This window comes from Vulpes lagopus, chromosome 12, assembly GCF_018345385.1.
Source record: "Vulpes lagopus strain Blue_001 chromosome 12, ASM1834538v1, whole genome shotgun sequence".
NCBI classification, from domain to species: Eukaryota; Metazoa; Chordata; class Mammalia; order Carnivora; family Canidae; genus Vulpes; species Vulpes lagopus.
In genome coordinates, this window is record NC_054835.1 from 11334770 (window position 1) to 11355169 (window position 20400).

Sequence of the window (20400 nt, forward strand, 5' to 3'; positions counted from 1 at the left end):
GCCCTTGGCCTTCCCAGAGGTTCTGAGGAAGAGGACAGCGGCTGCCTGGGGGCCAAGCTAGAGGGGCCAGGAGGGCCACCCACCTGGGGGTGCCCCATTGACAGGCAGTAGGGAGGCCAAGCTGCCCAGCCAGTCCTTCTAGTTTCCCCGGCAGTGGCCCAGCCCCGCCCTCCCCAGCCACTGGGCGGGGGGGTGGGGGGGGCGTGGGGGGGGGTGGTGGCGTGCCAGGGTCTGTGCTGAATCCTCTCCCTCTGGGCCATGGCCTCCCCTCTGCAGCCTCAGCCACGTCCACAGTAGGCCGGGAAGGGGCACAGAGACCAGGTGTCCCCCGATGGGCTTTCCTGCTTGCTCGGTGGGTGGTTTCACTTTTCCAGCCTCAGTTTACCCCTGGACTGTGTGGCTGGGGCAATCCTGTGAAGAGGTGCATCTGCTCCCCACTTCCCGCATGGCTTGGGGAGTGCAGGTTGGGCAGCCACCCACCCAGGGGCACATCGTGGGATGGACAGACATGGCCGAGCTGTCATGCTAGCGCCACTACTGTCCTCACATCCCTGGCTTCTTGCACACCTGGCCCCCCACTGCCAGCGTTCTCTGGCGGGCACGGGCCTGGCTTACTGGGACCCCACCAGCTGGGCCTGCGGTTCTGGGAGCCTGGAGGGGAGTCTCCATGGGCCCCCGGGAAGCGCCCCTCCAGGCCTCCAGGTCCCTGCACCGCCAGCCCAGCCCAGCCCAGCCCAGCCCAGCCAGGCTCTGGAGAATATCTCTGAGACCAGCCACAGTGCTGCTGAGCACTTCCCTGTCTATTTATTACCAAACACAGGAATCTGGGAGCCCGTGGAGCGTGAAATTAGGAACAAATGTGGAGGAGGTCTAGACAGGAACTCCTCGGCCTCTTTCCCTCGCGGACCACGGGGCCCTTGGGCTTCCAGGTAGCAGGAGTGCTTTTGTAACCAGACAGATGTGTTTGTGGAGGAAAAGGCAGGCTGGCTCTCCATAAGCCCTTGACGAGACAGTGGGCTGGGGAAGGACCCGCAGGGAGGCAGGACCCTCAGCCTGGCTCCCCCAGCCTCTGTTCTGCCATCTGGAAGCGAGTGGCACCGTCCTCACTTGGTTGGAAGGGCTGCTTATTAAACAAGCGGATTCCGAGGCCCCACTGTAGGCTCAGTGGCCTGGGTATCCGGATGCCCCCACGTGCTGGTGCCTGGCAGGTTTGGGAGATGCTGGTCCAGCAAAACCAGAGTGCAGCCAAGGGCATAGGATGCAGGGCTGGGGTTCCTCCTTGGCTCCTAGGGGAGCACTGAGCATCTCAGGCAAACGCAGTGAGCGGCACTGTGGTGTGCCCAGCGCCATGCGAGGCTTGGGGCTGGGAGGGCAGGCCGGAGCTCAGGAACAGAGAAATATTGGGGTCCAAAACCCGGGGCAGGACACATGGTCCAGATGGCAGCCACGCGGGGGCTTCTGCCAAGGGAAGGTGGTTGTGGGGAGAGGGCCCCGTGGGGGGTGGGGAGGCAGGTGGAGGCTGGTGTCTGGCTCTGACGCCAGGTGTTTCCTGCTCCCCCCCCCCCGCGCCCCCCACACCTCCCGGTTGGGTCTTCCTGTGCAGGAGACCCCGGGGCTCATAGAGCAGCTGGCTCCCCTGCCTTCCAGGGACTGGCCGTCAAAAGGGGACCCTGCCTGGCCCCCTCCCCACAGACGCTAGTGCTGCAGGCGGGGGGGGGGGTGCCCAGACAGGCCCCAGCTCACTGCCTTGTCCCTGTAAAACTGCAGGGTGGGGACAGGGAAGCAAAGCCGTTTATAAAGCTTTAAAACCGTTTATGGTCCCAGGGGGCAGATTAACAATTCAGCACCATCCCCGCCAAAGCGTCTTGGCTGGCAGGGTGGCAAAGACTTCAGGGAGAGCTGAGGACGGGCAGTGTCAGCGGGCTCCACTGGGCTGTCGGGCTGTCGGGCTGTTGCGGGGCCTGCCACCACCTCTCTGCCTCCCAGCCTCTGCTTTGCTGTCCTTCCCCGCACAGCTGTCCCCTTCCCTGCCAGCGCCCCTCCCTCCCTTCCGTCCTTCCCGGAGGCCCCTCAGCGCCATCCTGCCTGCCCCCAGCCCTGCTTCCTAAAGCCCTCGGTAGGTCTCCTGGGTCCTCAGCATAGCCAGGCTAGGGACACAAGTGTCCAGGGGCCACCGGGTCAGCCCGGTCCCCTCCCACCCCCCTCCTTGCCCCCCTGCTGCTGGGTGAGCGTGCACGCGCCTGTCTGCAGCTCTGCTCTGCGCACCCGGGGCAATGCCGTCCTGATGTATCGCTTGCACCTGTGGCTGGCGCTGTTCCCATTTGCGATCCTCAGACTCTAGCCCGCATCTCAGCCATCCCCGTGGCTGCCAGGCTAGGCTGGTTAAAGATGCAAACGTCGACCCTTCACTCCCAGAGCTGCGGGAATTGGTGTGTGAGCCCCACCATGCCCATATTACGAGATAAGGAAACCAAGGCCCAGAGACAGACGCCTCTGACTCAGGGTGACCAGCAAGCATATGGCAGGGCTTTCCTCGCCTGCCTCCCATCTTGGGCAGGACAAGGGCCCCGCAGACTTGTCGCCATGGTGCCTGGCTGGGCCGAGTCCCCAGGCACCGGAAGGAGCTCTGGAAGGTGACAGGCCAGCAAATATGGCAAGTGTGAGAGTCACAGAAGCAAGCGACTGGCTGCTCTTTTTCTGCTAACTCATGTGTGAGGTCATGAATGAGCCATGCCTGCTCCCCACACTGGCCTCAGCCTCTCTGACCCCGGGACCCACTACTAAGAGAAGGTGTGGGACATGCCAGCATTAGCATTTCGAGGTTTGAGAAGTTCAAGAAGGCTTCCTGGAGGAGGAGGCAGCATGCTCTGGGTGCCCCAATGGTAGTGTGGGCCCTGGAAGGGCAGAGAGAAGGGCATCCAGGGAGTGGGCACAGCCAGGGCTGAGGGGTGGCAGGAGGGGTAGGGGGCAAGGGAGGCCATGTCGCTCGTAGGGCCTGTTCGGAGTTAACCGTGGACGGAGGTCAGGCTGGGGCGCCAACGGAGCTGCCAGCGGCGTGTGCGTCTGCTGGCCGGGCCGAGCCTCAGGACTGGCGCCCGTCGCGGGTGTCCTGCCCCTCGGCGTGCGTGTATCTGCAGAGCGAGGCTGAGACACTCCAGCTGGACGTGGCCCTGGTGTCAGAGCCGTGGCTGCTGACAGCCCTGGGCGCCTGGCCTGCGCCGGCACCCTTCCCATCACGCCACCAGGCTGCCTGCTCCTGGAGGGGCTCCGAGAGCCAGGCCGAGCCAGGGGCCTCCTGTATCTCAGATGTGGGAGACAGGCTCTGTGGCCGCCATGGCCACTCCCCAACATCCTCCAGGACCTGATAGGGGAGTTAGAGCCAGAGAGGGACACGTAGATTAGCAGCAGCAATCTGAGCACAGGCCCCGGGCCGTCTGGCGGGCGATCCTTGATGTCCTCATTTCTGTACAGAGTGGAGAACTGAGGCACAGAGTGGGCGAGCCCCATGCTTGCCATGACCTGGAGGTAAAGCCAGGGCGGCCCTAGGGGGTCTGCTGCAGGCCGGGATGTTGGGGCTGCTCAATGCCCAGCAGAGTCTAATCTTGACTTCCCTCGAGCTGAGTAAGTTTCCTCGCTGATGAAACCAGAGCTCAGTGACGTTGTGGGGCACAAAGGGCAGAAACTCAGGCAAGGTGACCTTCACAGAATGAGTCATGCTGCAGGCCGAGGGAGGGAAGTACAATCCCGCCAGTCAGGACCACAGCCTGGCCTTCTCTGGGCACCGGCATCCTTCCTCTCTCCCACACACAGACCAGCCCCTCCGGCTGTCCACACACATGGCTGAAAGCACCACCCTGGCTGCAGCCTGAGCACCTGTGTCTCTGCTTCGGGTCAAGTGACCAGCAGGGACTGGCTGGTACTGGGTCTCAGCCCCTTCTTGGGAAAGAGGGAAGGATCGGCTCGGCCTGCGACACATATCCACTCTGACTCCAGCAAGCTGTGGCCGGAGGGCTGGCAGCAGGATACCAAAGGACTGTAAGGGCAAGGCACAGGGAGGAGGGTAGGGGCTGGCTAGTGCCCCGAGACCCACGGCTGCAGGGCTTTGCACAGCGGGATTAACGGGGGCACATCTCAGCCCCCAGAAGTGACGATATGGCATGTTTAACCAGGGCCCTGACCCCAGAACTCCTAGTGCTGGGACCTCTGCCAGCCTTGGTTTGCTCATCTTCAAACGTGGAACCACCACACCTGAGGGGTCTCCGACAAGTGCTGGGCAGGACGGCGGGGATACTCATGCCCCCCAGGCCTGGGCGGCCCCGGATTCCAGGTGGCGGGCGGGCGGTGGGGCACGGATGGCCTTGGGCTGTGATGGGGTCCTGTTTGCCAGAAGGGTGCGCATGGACCGGCCCGCCCTGATGGGCACTGGCTTTGGCTGGAGCGCTAGAAACTGCCCTGTCTTCCTGACCCTGAGTCCTCATCTGCAAAGTCAGAGTCCCAGGGTCTGCTCTGCCCTCCCATGTGCCAGGGACGCGAAGGAGGGCTCCCAGGGTGCATTCTGCTGTGGCGTCCGGGCCACTTCGGAGTGAGGCTGAGGTGGGCTGTGGTATCCTACGAGCCCCACAGGAGGGAAGGGCGTGGGGGAGTCAGGCCAGCAGCCGTCTGCTTTGCTTTGCCTCACCTCAGCGAAAAGCGTGAAATGCATCTGGACAGCAGGCCTGGCCCCCGCCCAGCATCCCCCCGCCAGCCGCCTCGCCTGCACACCCAACTCCCTGGATCCGGCCCCAGGTCGGCCTGCACCCTTGGCAGGACCAGCAGGCCAGCTGGCCTCAGCCGCCCCAGGGGCCAAGGCGGGTGGGAGGTGTCCGGCAGGGTGCCCGGGAATGTGGGGGTCCCCGGGGCGCCTTCTTTGTCTGTCTGTGTGGCCTGCCTTGTGTCTTCCTGACTTGGGCCCTGTCTGCGTCTGCCTGTCTGCACCTCCATCTGAATTCGGAGCTGTCTGTGAGTCCGTGTCTTGTTGTCTCATCACTTGGGGTCTGTACAGATCTGTCTGTGTAGAGTCTGGGTTCTCCTCCCAGACTCACCTCTCATGCACACACAGTGCCTCCCGGGAAGGACTCTCCATGTCCATCTACAGATGGGGTGCTGGTCTTTGCATCCCCCAGATCCCCTTCCCGGCCCAGCTGTACAGTCTGCAGGGAAACCCCTAGATCTCTGACCTCACCACCCCCTTCCCACACGGCTGCCCTGGGGCGGGGGCCCAGCCCCTCCCTCCCCACACACCAACTGCTCAGCTCTTGAGTCTCCGAATGAAAATCCCATGTCAGTTCTCACACATTCCTGGAAGGGGAGAAACAGCCGCAGATTCCAGCAAGTCTTTGGCAAGGTTTATCAAAAACTTTAGAAACGTGCACACCATAAAGCTCTTCACTGCACATTCCTGTAATCGTAAAAAAGTAGGAAATAATGCAAATGCTCACCCATAGAGCCTGGCTGAGTAAGCTGGGCTTCCCCACGCTATGGAGCACGATGCAGCTTGGAAAAGAAGCCAGGCTCTGCAGGGGTCCCTGGGGACGTTCAGCGTGACCAGGGCGCATATGGTACATGCAGTGCTAGACCGCCTGGTGAGGCAGGGGAAGGTGTGGAAAGCATATACGGAATGCCATTTTAGCTTAAGAGAAGGAAGGAAGTATGTATTTGCTTATATTTTTAGAAAGAAGCAATGAGAGGGAAGTAAAATTGTTCCTTCTGAGGTAGAGCAGGGGAGAGGCAGGAAGTGAGACCTCTCTGAATGCCTTTGCTTTTAGGCTTTTGACTTTGGAATCAAGTATTTTCTACAACTAGAAGGCAAAACTAAATCAAATTTAAAAACAACAACAACAAAATCCCCTAAGAACTAACTGGAATAAATCAACCTGAGGATCGAGTTGGTGGAAAAACCATACTAAGAATTATTTCAAGTGAGACAGTCTTTTTTACTATCCGCCCCTGAGGAGGTAAGAACAAAAAAGAGTAGTGAGTAAGCATCATGTTCCGTTCAGGAGATACGTTGGATTAAAATATTGGTAATGCTATTTTTAAGTTATTACATATCATAGGGAAAAACAAGGAATCAGGTCAATATAAGCTCATGTTTTATTTTTCTATTTCTAGAAAAGAAAGTATTCCCTGGCTCTGGTGTCTGAAAAAAGCATAGAACCAATGAAAACCCAGGAGTAGGGATGCCTGGGTGGTCAGTGGTTGAGCGTCTGCCTTCAGCTCAGGGTGTGATCCTGGGGTCCCGGGATTGAGTCCTACATTGGGCTCCCTGCATGGAGCCTGCTTCTCCCTGTGCCTGTGTCTCTGCCTCTCTCTCTCTGTGTCTCTCATGAATAAATAAATAAAATCTTAAAAAAAAAAAAAAAGGGAAAGGAAAACCCAGGAGCAGCTAGCACCCCTAGTGCTCAGACTATGTTCTCTACAAGCCACTTACCACTAAGAGACCCAGGCTGTTACAGGGCAACAGTGCATCCCAGGGCCAAGATGAGCTGGGACATCTTGTGCTTAAAAGCAAAATGTTATCAAGCATTAGTGGGGAGTCCCATCAAAATGACACAGGAGCTGATGTGAAGGGCCTCCAAGCCCATAGTCCCAGTGGGATCATTTGAAAATCAATAAGTACATTAAATATGTAATAATCAGTGGGATCACAGTGATATTGGGAAACTACCACAAATCTCTTGGGGAGCCCACCTATTCTGAAAACTGGTTAAGAACTGAGCATCTGGGCCTTTCCTCTGCAGACTATATTTCAGGATAACTGTGTCGGTATTAGGGAACGTTCTTTAAGAGAGGACCAGAGCTGATAAATGCAGAAGAGATGATGGTGTTTGAAAAGTCTCTCTGGCAGCCTCTGATGAAATAGTCGATCTAAGTAACAATCCCCAAAGGCTGCTAAATTGATGAGGCGGAGGGTCGGCAAGGAACTTTCCAAAGAAGGAATTCGACTGATAGCAGCTAAGCCCACCGGTTATCCTGGGCATGTCGACGGGAGGCCCGGAGGCTCAGCCCCTGAAAGCGATGTGATAGGATGCCAGTGTAGACGACAAAACCGTGATGGAGGATCACGTGATGGAGGAAACCCAGCCAGCTCTCGTACATGGAAAATTCTGTAAGATAAATGACCCAGTTTCTTCTATAAACAACTTGGGGCGGGGAGTGGGCGAGGAGAATGAAGGGAACCGAAATGTTCTAGAATCGAAAGAGCCAAACGCAACTGGATCCTACGTTGAACAAACCAAACTGTAAAAAAGACATTTTGGAGCCGATTGAAGGAAGCGGAGCACAGACTGTGTATTTTTGTTAAAGTCTTCATCTGTCAGATTTTGCACTGAACTATTTATGAGTAAACTGATACCCTCTGGGATTTCCTTTAAGGTACTCAGTTGCCCCCACCCCCACCCCCCTGCCACGCCATGCCCCTGCAAAAGAAAATGAGGGATAGTGAATTGGAGCAGGGTATGGTCGAGCCAACGACTACTGGCTTGTGGGAGATGATTGTTAGCCATCAAGGAGTTTTGCAAGCCAGTTGTCAAGTGGTTGTAACTTGAACCAGGCCACGGTGAGAATGGGCATGAGTGACTGCTACAGGCAGGGCGCTTTGATGCCAGAATGGGTTTATGGGTGCCCGGTGGGACGGATAGAAAAGCTAACAAGAGTGCAGCCAGTGACGCACGTTCACTCTGCTTTTGTTTGTGTGACATGTTCCACAATGGAGAGTTTACATGAGGGCCCGTCCTTTGGCCTAGAAATCCCACTTCTAAGAATTTATCTGGAAAGAGTCATTGGAGTAGGCCATGGCTCAGATGACTCCCATAGCTTAGCTTCAGAAACACGTATGGAAAGACATCCACTTTGGGTTTTTTTTGGTTTTTTTTTTTGTTTTTGTTTTTTTAAGACATCCACTTTGAATATATATATATATTTTTTAAGTAAATGACCTAACTATCAAAAAAGGATTGGTTTCCCGTCGAGGAAGGTAACAACGTTCTGGAGACTGGCTGCACAATCGTGTGGAGTATGTAACACCAACAAACAGTACACTAAGCAAAGTCACAATGGCAAGCTGCATGATATGTATTTTACCCCAACTAGAAATCTTAAAGAGATCCGATCGGATATGTTATACAATGGAACATGCTTAGAAATGATGTCGGGAAGAAAATGTAATGATATGGAAAAATAAGGACAATCTCGTTAGGTTACAAAACCATATGTTCAGCTTGACTGTGTTTGGGTGAATTTAAAAATGCGTGAGCTTGGAGAGCCAGGCTGGAAGGGCGCCATTCCCTGAGAGTGAGCTATACGCTGAGCACTCAAGGGAAGTGCGTGCTCATGAAATCTTCTTGGAGCCCCGGGAGCCAGGGTGGGGCATGCCGCTAGCATCACCCCCTCCACATGTGGAAGCCAGGCCCCGGAGAGGGAGGGGCAGAGCCGGCCTGGGTCTCCTCCTGCCACCGTGCCCAGGCCCAGCTCCTGCCTCTTGCGTGCATGCCCCAGGTGGGGGGGTTTTGTCTCTCCTGCCTCTTGCAGCCAGTTTCCTCAACTTTCCAAGCCAGAAGGGGTTGCTTTTGTGGTGAGGAAGCAACAGTGCATAATGCTGGTGGTGTGTGTTGCAGGCTGTTGATGGAGAAAGGGGCGGATGACAGCCGGGACGGTGGTCATCACTGGGGGCATCTTGGCGACTGTGATTCTGCTCTGCATCATCGCTGTTCTGTGCTACTGCCGGCTTCAGGTACTCCCGGGGCACTGAGGGAGGTGCGAGGGGGGACCCCGCGAGGGCTGGGGCCCAGGAGGAGGGGAAGGGGTGGGTCCTGAGGAAGGTGCAAAGTGCACAACCCTGGCCTGGGTCCCACCTGTGGGGGCTCAGGATGTGGCCACCTGGCTCACCCGACCCGGGCCTTCCCAGACGCCCTGCGAGGAGAGGCTGCCCAGGCCCAGGGAGGGTAAGGGTCTTAGCCAGTGGCACATAGACAGTGTTCCTTGCCCCAGTCCCACCCCACCCCTGCACTCTTCCTTCCCTGCCCACACCGTAGGGCCCTCCAAACCGGCCCCCCCACAAAGACACAGGTGTCCCTGAGGGGAGAGGGAGCCCTAAGTGCAGGGCAAGACAGCCCAGCCCAGCACCCATCTTTGGGCTGCCTGACCCTTCTGTGCCTCAGTTTCCCCACCTGCAAAATGGCGATGCTTCTGGCGCTGGCCTCCAGTGGCCGTGGGGATGAAACCAGCTGGCCTCTTACCGCAGCACCCGGCAGGGTGGCCGGCCTGTGTGGTGGTCCCACGGGGTGGTCGCTGTGCGCTTGGGGTAGGGGGCGGGCGGGAGCCAGGCGTCACCAGCTCTCTGCCCACAGTACTACTGCTGCAAGAAGGACGAGTCAGAGGAGGACGAGGAGGAGCCTGACTTCGCTGTGCACTCGCACCTGCCCCCGCTGCCCGGCAGCCGCAACCTCGTGCTCACCAACGGGCCGGCGCTCTACCCGGCGGCCTCCACCTCCTTCAGCCAGAAGACCCCGCAGGCCCGCGCCCTGTGCCGCAGCTGCTCCCACTACGAGCCGCCCGCCTTCTTCCTGCAGGAGCCCGAGGACGAGAGCGTGCGCAACGGCGGGGAGCGCGTGGCCTACCAGAGCGTGGGCCAGGAGGACTCGGAGCTGCCGCCCGGGGGGCTGGGGGGCCTGCAGGCGCTCAACCCCAACCGCCTGTCGGCCATGCGGGAGGCCTTCTCCCGGAGCCGCAGCATCAGCACCGATGTCTGAGCCCCACACCATGGCGCGGGAGGGTGGCGTCCCCGTGGCGCGTCGGCCCGGGGCCAGGCCAGGACCGGGGCTCAGCCCGGCCCTCCTCGTCTCCCTGCCAGCCATGGGGGCCCATTGGGAAGCTCCGCAGCCCCCCACAGGGATAGCACCCAGGGAGTGCTCGCCTGGCCGCCGGGGGTAGGGGAGGCAGGCGAGGCAGGGCTCGGGGGCGGGGGTACCAGGCTCCTGAACCCGGAGTTGCTGTCCAGTAAAGCTGCAGCGGAGGGTGGCCCCCACCTCGGCCCCGGTAACATCGCCATCCCCGGCTGCAAGGCCGGACCCCGACACCCCCTCTCTCTCCCTGTTCAAGGAAGAGGTAGCAACGGCGATGCCCCTGGCCCAGTAGCAATTGCAGACCAGTGTTCTGTCCCGGAAAGGGGAACGCTGCCTTTTCCGGCCCCCCTCACACATGCACCCCTGGCTTCAGGTGCCAAGCGGCTGAGACACTCTTTGGGCTGGCCTCTCTGTGGACGCCCTAGAAGAGTTTCGGGGGCAGCCAGGCCCTTGAGATTCACAGCCCCAACCGACTTTCTGGTGGAAGAGGGAGGCCACGTGCCAACCACCTGCTTCAGGAGTATCCAGGCTAAAATACATGCCCTGCTCCGAAGCCCTGGTGTATGGGCAGACAGAGCGAGGATCAGCCTCCCCGTGAAGCGTGGGACAGGCCCTCCTACCCACTGGGCCTTCAGGCTCTGGTCCCCAGGGGAGACAGCCCCGAGCCCTCCCACCCGCCCCGTTTCTCAGGAGAATCCCAGAGCAAGGCCCCAAATCCTGCCCTCGCTCCATGGAAGACCTCAGTGAGCCCACTGTCCACCCAGCTCCCAGCAGGGCTGGGGTCTCCTGGGAGCCCACTCTCCAGCTCCCTCTCTCTGGCCGAGAAGGTGATGCCCAATGGCCACCCCTGGGAAATCTGCCAGACCCAGAGGCCTGGGCCTGGGGAATGCAGCTCCCTGACCTGGCTGGAGGCAGCAGGGCCCCAGAGCCCCCTGCCCTCTCAGGGCCCGCTGTGGAGCCCCCAGGGGATGGTAGCTCCTTTCTGCCAGGGAGACAAGCTCCTCTGCTAAGCCACCTTCCTAAAGTCAAACAAATCTTTGAGGGTCCCTGAGCCGCAGACAGCCTGAGCACCTGCCTCTCGCTGAAAGCTCTGAAGAGTCGAGTCGTCTGGACGTGAGCAGTTAAGGAACACTTACTATTTTTAGCTTTCTGGATTTTTTTTCCTCCTTCTTTCTCCTCCTGCCTCAGTTTGGACACGCGAATGGAATCCATCCCTGAATTCCCCAAGGCCCAGCTCTCCCTCCTTTGTGGAATCCCATGAGTTTGTTTTGTGTACTTGCTTGGGGGGGTGGGCTGGGGTGGGGGGCGAGCACCAGGAGGTGGCACCTCCTGTGGTGGTTCTGTTCCCGTTTCCTATTTCCTCCTCTGGTCTCTGTTTTCTGTATAGATTCTTAGATCCACTCGAAATGAGATAAGCACCCATCCGTGTGAGTTCACGCAGCTGCACTGCGGGGGAGCTGCACCCCCCCCCCCCGAAAAGCAAAAGCCAATAAAACTCGTCTCCAGCACCACCGCCACCATGGTGCGGTCGCCTTTGGTCAACCTGGGATTCCAGGCCACCCCAGATCCTTCCCTGGAACCTTCTGGGAGGGGGCCATGTCCAGCCCAGTGCCAGGCCCAGTCTGCCTTTCCTCTGCCATCTGGGGGTGGGGGGTCGGCCACGGCACGCCACGTCTCGAGGGTGTTTCCCAGGGGGGCCATGTCTGTCTGCCAAAGCTGGGAGCCACCAGCCTAAACTCTGGGCTCCCGGAGAGCAGGGTGGAGATGACGGGCTGAGTCACCTGGGACAAGTGCATGATGGTCTCTGGGCCTAGCATCAATGCAGGGGGGTGATAATGATGCCCGCTTCACAGGGCTCTTAGGAAGCATGTGGCGCAGAGCCTGGCATACAGCAAGTGTACAGTGAGTTTTGCCAGAAAGGCAGGTGGGGCAGGGAGATGAGGGGTGATGACAGCGCATGCACGGCAGTGGGGTGCATCAAGGAGGCCCGGGATTGCCAGGACTTGCCTCCCCTGGAACCAAGCCAGGGGCCTCACGCCAGCCTGCCCCATAGCCTCAGTGACCTTCAACCTTAGCCCCAATCGCAGCCCCCTCAATGCCACCTGAACTCCACGAGGGGACCCTGCTCCTGCCCCAGTTTGGGGAGTGGCTGGCCACGCATCCCAGGGAAGCAGCCCAGCAACCACCTGCCCCCCTGCTTGCTACCTGTCCCCAAAGGACACAGTACCTGCGGCCTCCTCGGCCCTGTGGCAGCCTCACTCCCCAAGGTTGGGGGGACACCCAGGTCCTCCCTCCCTCCTCCGAAGCCAGAGCAAGTTGCCCTCAGCATCTTCTACATCCTGGCCCCCCACCGGTATTCTCACCTGCCTGATTTACTCTGTTCTTCCCACACCTCCAGGTGGGGGCTTTCCTCCACAGGTTCAGGGTGTGCAATTTGTCCAGCCCCCAGCCCCCTCCCTAGGTTCCACACCAGCGAGTAGGCGTGAGGTCAGTTCAGTTCTGGGTGCAACATTGAAGTCCCAATGCCTCTCCATCCCCCTCACCCCTGCAGGTGCCCCATCTCCATTTGTGTCCCCCTGACTGTCACCTCCTCTAGGGGGAGGGGGATACTGCAGCTTGGCCCCAGGCCCCAGGCCACCAGCCCAGACCTTCCTGAACTCATGAGGTGGACAGCCTGGCTCTCAGAGCCTGATGGCCACCCCAGCCCTCCTGCCAGAGCCACTGGGAGCCCACGATGCCGCCATAAATACGACCACTTTATTAACATACAGAGGTGCTGACAGGACCATATCCTAGCGTGCCTCCTTCCGGGGCGTAAAGTGCAGCAGGTCCCTCCGTGTGTGAGAGCTTTGAGTGACGAGGCGAGTGGACGCTAGTTGTGAGATACGATTCCCCTGGAAGGAGCACCCCTGAACAGGAGCTGGGTCCAAGGTGGCACCTGGATCTCCTGGCTGCCCCAGCCCTCCTCGACCCCACGGCCCTGGAGGCAGAGAGGACAGTCCCCAGCCCCTTGGGTGGGGCCGGGTGCACGGCCGGGTGCTGGCGGGAGGGAGCCACCAACAAACCATCCTCATAGCTCTAAGAACACCTTCCCAGGCAGCAGGGGCAGCTCTGTCGGGGGCGGGGGCCAGCGGCGCTCTTGGGGGGCTCTCCTTCCCCGGGTTGGGAGTGGGGAGAGCAGAGGCTCAGTGTCATGTCTTCACAGCCTGGGCGCCCTCGGGAAGGGTGTCCGTGGAGGGGCCCCAGCAGCTGTGGGGGGGCCCCGGGGATGGGGCGCTCGGGTCTCTGAGGGGCGGCAGCAGGGCCTAGGAGTGGGGGGGTCTGCAGGAGCGGCAGCACGCCTTGCTGTAGTACCAGTGGCCGCACAGGTTCACCTTGATGGCCAGAGCGCAGTTGGTACCTGGCTGGTCCTGGCAGCTGTCGTCTGGGGGAGGGACATGGCGGGCGGGTGGGGGGGTTGGTAACAGGACATCAGAGGAGGCCAAGGAGGACAACTCAACAGGACAGGACCCCACCCCCCCACCCTGCTACTCCTCTCCTTAACTACTGGAGCTTGATCCACTCGGGGGTGGTCCTGGGCCGCAGAGCACCTGTGGACAGGTGGCCTCTACATGCTCATTTCTGGGTTCAGGGACAATAGGCCACCCACCACACCTCGAGGCCATGAGCGCTATGGCTCCGCCAGCCCTTTCCTGCCCCCCTCCCCTCCCTGGGATGTCACGGTGTCTCCCGCGTGGTCTGAAGGGTGATGCCCAGAGCCAGGGTTGGGAGGAGGTCTTGACTTCACTCCTGAAGGCCTGAATGTTCCCAGGAGGCCAACAGGTGTCCCCTCCGGGGAACAGGTGTGAAGCAGCTTGCCGCCTGCCCTGGTGACCCTGCCCCTGTCCCAGGCGCTTGAGCCCTGGGGCAGCCCTCGCCGCCTGCCTCCTGTGGGCCCGGCTCCTGAGCTGTGTGCTTGGTTCAGCCTGAGTCATCCTGGATTCCTGGTCCCCGCCCATGGTTGGCCCCGTCTTCTGAAGCCGAATGCAGGTCTTGGCATGGCTTCCAGGGACCCTGCACTCCATTTAAGCCTCATCTACCACCCTTCCCACCTAGCACCTCCCAGCTAGGCTCAGCCATTCTAGGAGGCATGGTGGGGGGAGCCTTAGTTCCCCCACAGGACTTGGTATTCATGGCCCTGGATCCTCCTGGTCCCCGTGGCTGACACCTGCTCATCCCCCAGGCCCTGGCTCTGCCCACCCTTGTCGGCCTCCCCCTTCTCACCTGGGGGTTCCGTGGGGCAGGGCTGCAGGTCACAGGCCTGCCTGCCAACGGGCTTCACCAGCGGGTCGCAGCCACGGACAATGTCCGTTCCCTGGTAGCACTTCACATCTCGCATCCGCACACCCACCCCGCAGGTCTTGGTACACTGATGGGAGAGACAGCGTGGCCAGAGCCCCCAGCTGGCAGGGCAGGGGTCTGGCCAGAGGAGGGGGCGTCCCACCCCTCCCACCAGGGACCAGCTGAGTCTCAGCTGATGGGAGACAGGAGACCTGCTGCCCATCCTCTCCCAGGGCCACTCGGCTTCACCATATGCACAGTGAAGCGGGGGCCCCCTCCTCTCTCACTGTCCCTGGGTGGGTCCTTGGATTCAGCATTCCTGGGGCCTGTGAGACAGAATGCTCAGGACACACGGGGCCATGGCCGAGCGAGAGCGCTGGTTTCCACTCCAGTAAAAAACTGTCGCGCGCCAATTAGACCTATCTTCCAAAGTCACCACTCCCACCCGAGGCTCCCCCGTCCAGATGTTCCCCTTGGAAAACCCCGCTGAGCTCCCAGAACACCAGGGACATCTGCTGACCCCAGTTGCCCCATCAACCTCCTGCCAAGATCCCACAGGCGGTGGCTCCCTCTTGTTCCCCTCCCCGATATGGGTGACCCCACGTCACCCAGGCACATCTGGGACCTGAGCCCTCGACTCCCTGAGGGGGCTGGGGTGGGCAGGGAGCCTTGGTCCCTGGATGCCTGTTCATCCTTCAGGCCCTGGCCCTGCCCACGCCTCCTCTGGAAGTCTCCACCCACCCTCATACCCTTGGCCCCTCTGTCCCTCCAGGTCAGTCCTCTTGTGGGCAACTCAGAATGAGTAAACATGCACGTTTTTGCTCTTGAACGAGCATGTGTGCTGTAGGAAGCAGAGGTCCCATCTAGGGCAAGACTTGGTCACCTTAAGTATTTCCACTGGGAACCCTGAGCGGGGGACTCACCCTGCCTTACAGATTCTAAGAATATTCACCTTGAATTCTAAGATTTAGGGATTTGGCCTCCATATCCTAGCGACCAGGACCACGGAAGCCATGGGTACAGGGGTGTGTCTGGGGTACACTATAGAACATCACAGTGGAAGGAATTTCCAGGGCTCCCTGTCCCATGCAATGCCCCTGTGTCATCCCCATAGAGTTCAGAGCTGGCCCATGAGGACACTGAGGCTGGAGGCTCTGGGACCCCAGGTCACACAGCCTGCCCACAGCTGCACTGGCCCCGGGGCTCCTGTTCCCTACCCCCACCCCACTCAAGTGATGCTCCATGACCACTGTGGGGACGTGGGGCAGGACCAGAACTCAGGGCTGGCCTGAGATCCCAGAGTGGCCAGTTGGTGCTCACCTCGGACCACGGGCTGGTGTACCACTTGAAGCAGGGTCTCTCGAAGCAGGTGCTCTCCTCGGGGGGCTTCTTAGCCAGCCCGCACTCAGGCCCACTGCGTGTCTGTGGCTTCCCGTTGGCCAGCTCCATGCACAAGACCAGCCTCTTCTTCACCCCTCGGCCACAGGTGGTATTACACTGGAGGCCGGGGACAGGTGGGGCCGGGTCAGAGGCCAGAGGCCAGGAGGACCAGCACACAGCACACGTGACTCCGGTGACACAGCTTGGTTGGTGACAACCGGGTGAGAACGTTTGGATCAACCACAAATTGGCTGAGAACTCTTTGGTCGATAACCATTTGGCCCAAAACACATCTGATCAAAAGCAATTTCACAGAAAACCATCTGTTTTGAAACAAAATGGTTCATGACAATTTGTCCCGAGATGACTTGACTAATAGCGGTCTGCCTGAAGGAACTGGTTGAGAACAACTGGTCTGGAGTGACAAGTCAACACCTGGCCGGTCGGTGGGCAGATGACATGGTCGTGAAACCAATAGATGCAGAGGCCCCCGGGGGAGCCGAGAGCCAGTGCAGCCTGAGGGCCCCCAGCCCTGGTTCTCCATAAATCCGTAAAGAAAAAAACATGACCAATCTGCGTGCATCATGGGGCATTTGGCTACTTAGATTTGGCAAGTTTTAAGGGGTTTTCTTACCTTTGGGGCTTTTTTCTATCTCCAATTAATTTTTAGTGAATTGTGCCATCATAATTTGCAATTAATTCCCCAAGTGACCCATCGGTCCTCCTGGTCACTTGGCTCTCGGCCAAACACTGCCCCAGGCAGAGGGCAGCCCAGCCACTGGCCCAAGGCACTCACCCGCTCCCAGTCCTGGGCCAGCCAGTGGGCAGGGCAGTTCCTGTCCCCGCAGGGGTGGATGGCCAGAGGCTTGGTCTCCATCTGGCACTGCGACTCGGGCACCACCCGTCCATCACTTGTCTTGCAGTACACGTGCCGGATCATGCGGCCCTGCCCACAGCTTCCACTGCACTGCAAGGGGAGGCCCGGGGGGGAAGGGGGGGTTAGAGGCAAGGCCCTAGCCATGCCATCCCCCCTGCTGTCATTCCCAGAGAGGACTGGATCCCCAGGCAGTGTGGGGGAGGGAGCAGTTGCCACAGCAACCACGATTTAAATAACATTTTCTGTTCTAATTACAGAAATATTACATGCTCAGTGGAAAAACAAGACACAGAAAAGCACACCTAAAATACCTAAAAAGGTCATCCGTGTACCCAGCACCCAGAGGGGACCCTGGTGAGCATCTGAGCATCTGTCTTACAGAGAGACGCAGAGACAGGCGCAGACGAGCAGGGAAGTCGTGAAAAGGGATTGTGAAGGAGCCACTTGCATTGGGGCAAAGGTCCTGATTCCTCAGAATAATGGGGAGAGCAGCCCCCTGGGTCTTTTAACCCCACCTCCTCACTCTAGAAAAACAGGGAGACTGAAGCACAGCAAGGGGAAGAGCCTGGGACCTACTGTCGCTGGGCACGGGTCACCCTTCCACGCGCACCACCCCAGCGGGGCCTGCCCTTACCGGGCCCCAGTCGGAGACAGTCCACTGGCGGTCGCAGGGGGGCCCCGTGCAGTCCTTCTCCCCCACGGGCCTGGTGTTGGGGTCACACAGCTTCTCGTCCTCAGAGCAGCGGATGTCCCTGGTCACCACGCTGCGCTCCCCACACTTGGCCGTGCACTGTGAGGAAGCAGTGAGGGAGGGGTCAGGGCCGCCCCGACGTGCGGGGACACAACCACGAGAGCCCGGCCGCATACACGCACCTCAGACCACTCGGACATCTCCCACTGGGGCCCGCACGCAGGGTTGCGGCATGTCTTGCGCTCCTCGGGCCGCACGGCCTCAGCCGCCTCGCACAGGTCACTGTACACGGAGCTGTCAAAGCCGGGAGACAGCATCTTCCAGCAGCGCACGATGCGGAACTGGTAGCCCTCGCCGCAGGTGCGCGAGCACTCGCTCCAGCTACTGGTCTCCCACCTGCCTCGGGAGGGGCCGGCCTTCAGAGACCCCACCTTACCCCCTGCGGCAGGGACCCCATGCAGCCCCACGCTGTGAGAGGGCCTGCCCCCCGAGAGTGTCCCAAATCACACGGGGCTAAGCCAACCAGGAAGCTGGTGAGGCCCCAGGGTGGAAGCTGCTACCTGATGACCCAGAGCCTCCTGGGAGGCACCCAAGGTGGGGGGCAGGATGCCCCGCTGGTGCCCAGACCGTGTGCTTGGCCTGCCTGCCTGGGAATCCAGGTGGCGTCCACCTGCTGTCACGTCCAGACATGCCAGCTGGCTTTCCAGCCACTTGAGGAGCCGTGTCCCGGCCTTGGTCCCTTGCTCATGCTCTTTCTCCCTCCCAAAGCCCTCCCTCCTTCTCCTACCCGAGATCAGGCTTCCATGTCCCAGAGCCAGCGCTGCCCTCCAGGGCGGCCCCCAGGGGGAAGGGCAGGCCCCCTAGGGCCACATGACCAGCTCCTCAGAAGGGAGCAAGGACCCAGTGGAGCCAAGAACCCAATGGAGCAAGCAGCAAGAGAACAGGTGTGTAGCCTCGGGCTCCTCTGGAGACCCTGGCGTGGTCGTAACCGGGAAGAGGACGTGCTTAGGGCTCTGTCTCTGACCATTTGTGAGGCAGAGCAGGACATGGCAGGACTGGCAGGCCAGTCAGTGCCCCCACCCCGCAGGCCCCACATCCTGCCCACAAAGCCCGTTGAAGGAGCAGGGTGCCTGCTAACTCCTGCTGCTCCCCTGAGCAGAGGCAAAGCAGAGACCTAGCTGCCCCCACACTGCTGCCCAGGGTGCTGGGGGGCAGGTACCTGGGCTGGCACTCCCTCCCAGCGCAGAACTCCTGGACAGGCTCGGGACGGGTCAGGGCATCACAGTAGCTATCATCCACCTCGATGCCATCGTAGCGGACACACATAGCGTAGGTCGACATGACCCCTGGTTCAGGACAAGGGAAGGGCCCATGAGACACAAGCGAGTCCCTTGGAGACCAGCAGATGGACCGTGTGCACAGGCAAGTCACCTGACCTCTCAGAGCTTCCTGGTCTAAATTGAGGATGATGACAGTAACCAGCTTACAGAACAGAGGCAGAGCCGCATGAGGACAGCTTTGTGGATTTGAACTCTCCCCCTGCCCATGTCTTAGGGTCTGACCACTCTCTGAAGCCCCACCTCCACTCCTACCCCATCCAGCTCAGACTGGGCACCTGCTTTATATATCACAAACCCTGGGCTTTGAATAAACTCAAACTGGTCCTTACAGGAGTACAGAGGAAAATACAGCCAGGTGTCACTAATTTTCATTCATTCAGCAACTACCCATCTATGGTTGGGTCAACGGGATGGTAGGTAAGTAGATGAATAGGTAGATTGATAAATGGATGGATGGATGGATAGATGGATGGATGGATGGACAGACAGATTGTGAGTAAATGGATGGATGAATGGATTGATGAGCAGGTTGTGGGTGGATGGATATGGATGGATGGATGGGTAGATGGATGGATGGATATGGACAAATATGAATAGATGGATATGGATGATAGATATGGTAGATGCTGGATATGGATGGATGGATATGGTAGGTACTGGATATGGACGGACAGATATGGTAGGTGGTGGATATGGATGGGTGGATATGGACAGACAGTTTGGTGGGTAAATGGAAGGATGAGTAGGTTGGTGGGTGAGTGGGTGGGTGGATGGATATGTTTGGAAACTCTTGCCATTCCAGCCCTTTCCAGCCCTGCCGCCAGGTGTTGTATTTCATCTTCAGACTCTCCCTGCCCTCCCATGACACACCTTAATCCTCATCCAACTCTCTTTGAACTTTCTTTAATCACTACTATACATGTTCACCTTCCTTGGCCCACCAGTACTCCATAAATCCCATGAGGGGGATGATACATTAAGGGCCAGCCCTCACCCAGTGTTTTTAGTTCCTTGATGCCCCCCTCATCTCCTACTCCTCTGGTCTTCTTGCCCCTGCATCCCTGCATCTGGCACCAAGTGGGCACATTGAGCCAAATTCACTGAACCATAGTTAGGTCCGTGCCAAGAAAGCAGGATGCCCCAGAGAGATTTGTTAGCATCGATGGAGGCCCAGGTAGGGTTAGGGTTTGTGGATGCTGATGTGTGTGTGTGAGGGAGAGAGAAAGAGAGAGAGATGGGGGCAGGGGGGGCAGCCTCCCTGAGTGATGGAGACAATGGAACCCTCCTCAATGGGGCTGCCAGGCCTCCAGGAGGAAATCCATTTCCCCATTGATGGAGAGCCCCAGCCCTCCCTTCCCAGCAGCGTGTGTCTGAAAGCTGCTGCTTCTCCAAGCCCAGCCCTGGATGGAACGTAACAGCCTGGGAAGCAGCCTACACGGGGATTTTTTTCTTTTTTCCGTAAAGGACGAGCCAGGCTGCAATCACCGGCTCCTCTGCGCCAGCACTGGGCTGTGTCGTCTTTAGCTCTCTCTGAGGGGGAGGCTGCCTTCCTGGCCAGGTCTGCTTGGAATGTTCCAGGCCTCAGAGACACCAGCTCTGGGGCCCAGGGAGGTCCAGGCCTGGGGACTGCCAGACCCTTGCCAAGTGCCGGATTATCCATTCAGACCTCGCCATGGACTGGAAACACGGCAGGTCTTGAGCAAGAGAGACTGGGGTTCAAGACCCAGCTCAGTGTCTCCCTGGTCATGGTGGAGTCATGTGAGCACTGTCAGCCTTGCCGGGCCCCAGCTTGGTCATCCCCACGCTGGGACCTCCCCACCCCGAGATGCTGGAGGAGTCGAGGTACTGATTTCTTTCATTACATCAGCCTTGAGCACAGTGCCTTTCAAGCCTCTGTATGCACAGGGGCCT

General features: G+C 59.2%; 2 protein-coding genes across 4 annotated transcripts in view; one reads left to right on the top strand and one right to left on the bottom strand.

Moving 5' to 3' along the window:
• The window catches only part of FAM163B (family with sequence similarity 163 member B), a 28240-nt gene extending 16851 nt beyond the window's left edge, over nucleotides 1-11389 (top strand). For both annotated transcript variants that reach the window (XM_041726668.1, XM_041726669.1), the window contains exons 2-3: nucleotides 8655-8770; nucleotides 9387-11389. In XM_041726668.1, coding sequence (XP_041582602.1) covers nucleotides 8678-8770; nucleotides 9387-9788 — 495 coding nt within the window. In that variant the 5' untranslated portion in view covers nucleotides 8655-8677 and the 3' untranslated portion in view covers nucleotides 9789-11389. The remainder of the gene's footprint in view (nucleotides 1-8654; nucleotides 8771-9386) is intronic.
• A 1235-nt stretch (nucleotides 11390-12624) lies between these two features.
• The window catches only part of ADAMTSL2 (ADAMTS like 2), a 33382-nt gene continuing 25606 nt past the window's right edge, over nucleotides 12625-20400 (bottom strand). Inside the window, exons 13-19 of one of the 2 annotated variants that reach the window (XM_041726667.1) lie at nucleotides 18369-18495; nucleotides 17332-17443; nucleotides 17093-17248; nucleotides 16378-16548; nucleotides 15522-15698; nucleotides 14145-14289; nucleotides 12625-13305 (exon numbers count right to left, since the gene is read on the bottom strand). In XM_041726667.1, the coding sequence (XP_041582601.1) occupies nucleotides 13187-13305; nucleotides 14145-14289; nucleotides 15522-15698; nucleotides 16378-16548; nucleotides 17093-17248; nucleotides 17332-17443; nucleotides 18369-18495 (1007 nt within the window). In that variant the 3' untranslated portion in view covers nucleotides 12625-13186. Of the gene's footprint in view, nucleotides 13306-14144; nucleotides 14290-15521; nucleotides 15699-16377; nucleotides 16549-17092; nucleotides 17249-17331; nucleotides 17546-18368; nucleotides 18496-20400 lie in introns of both variants that reach the window. The other variant, XM_041726666.1, reaches the window with a different exon arrangement.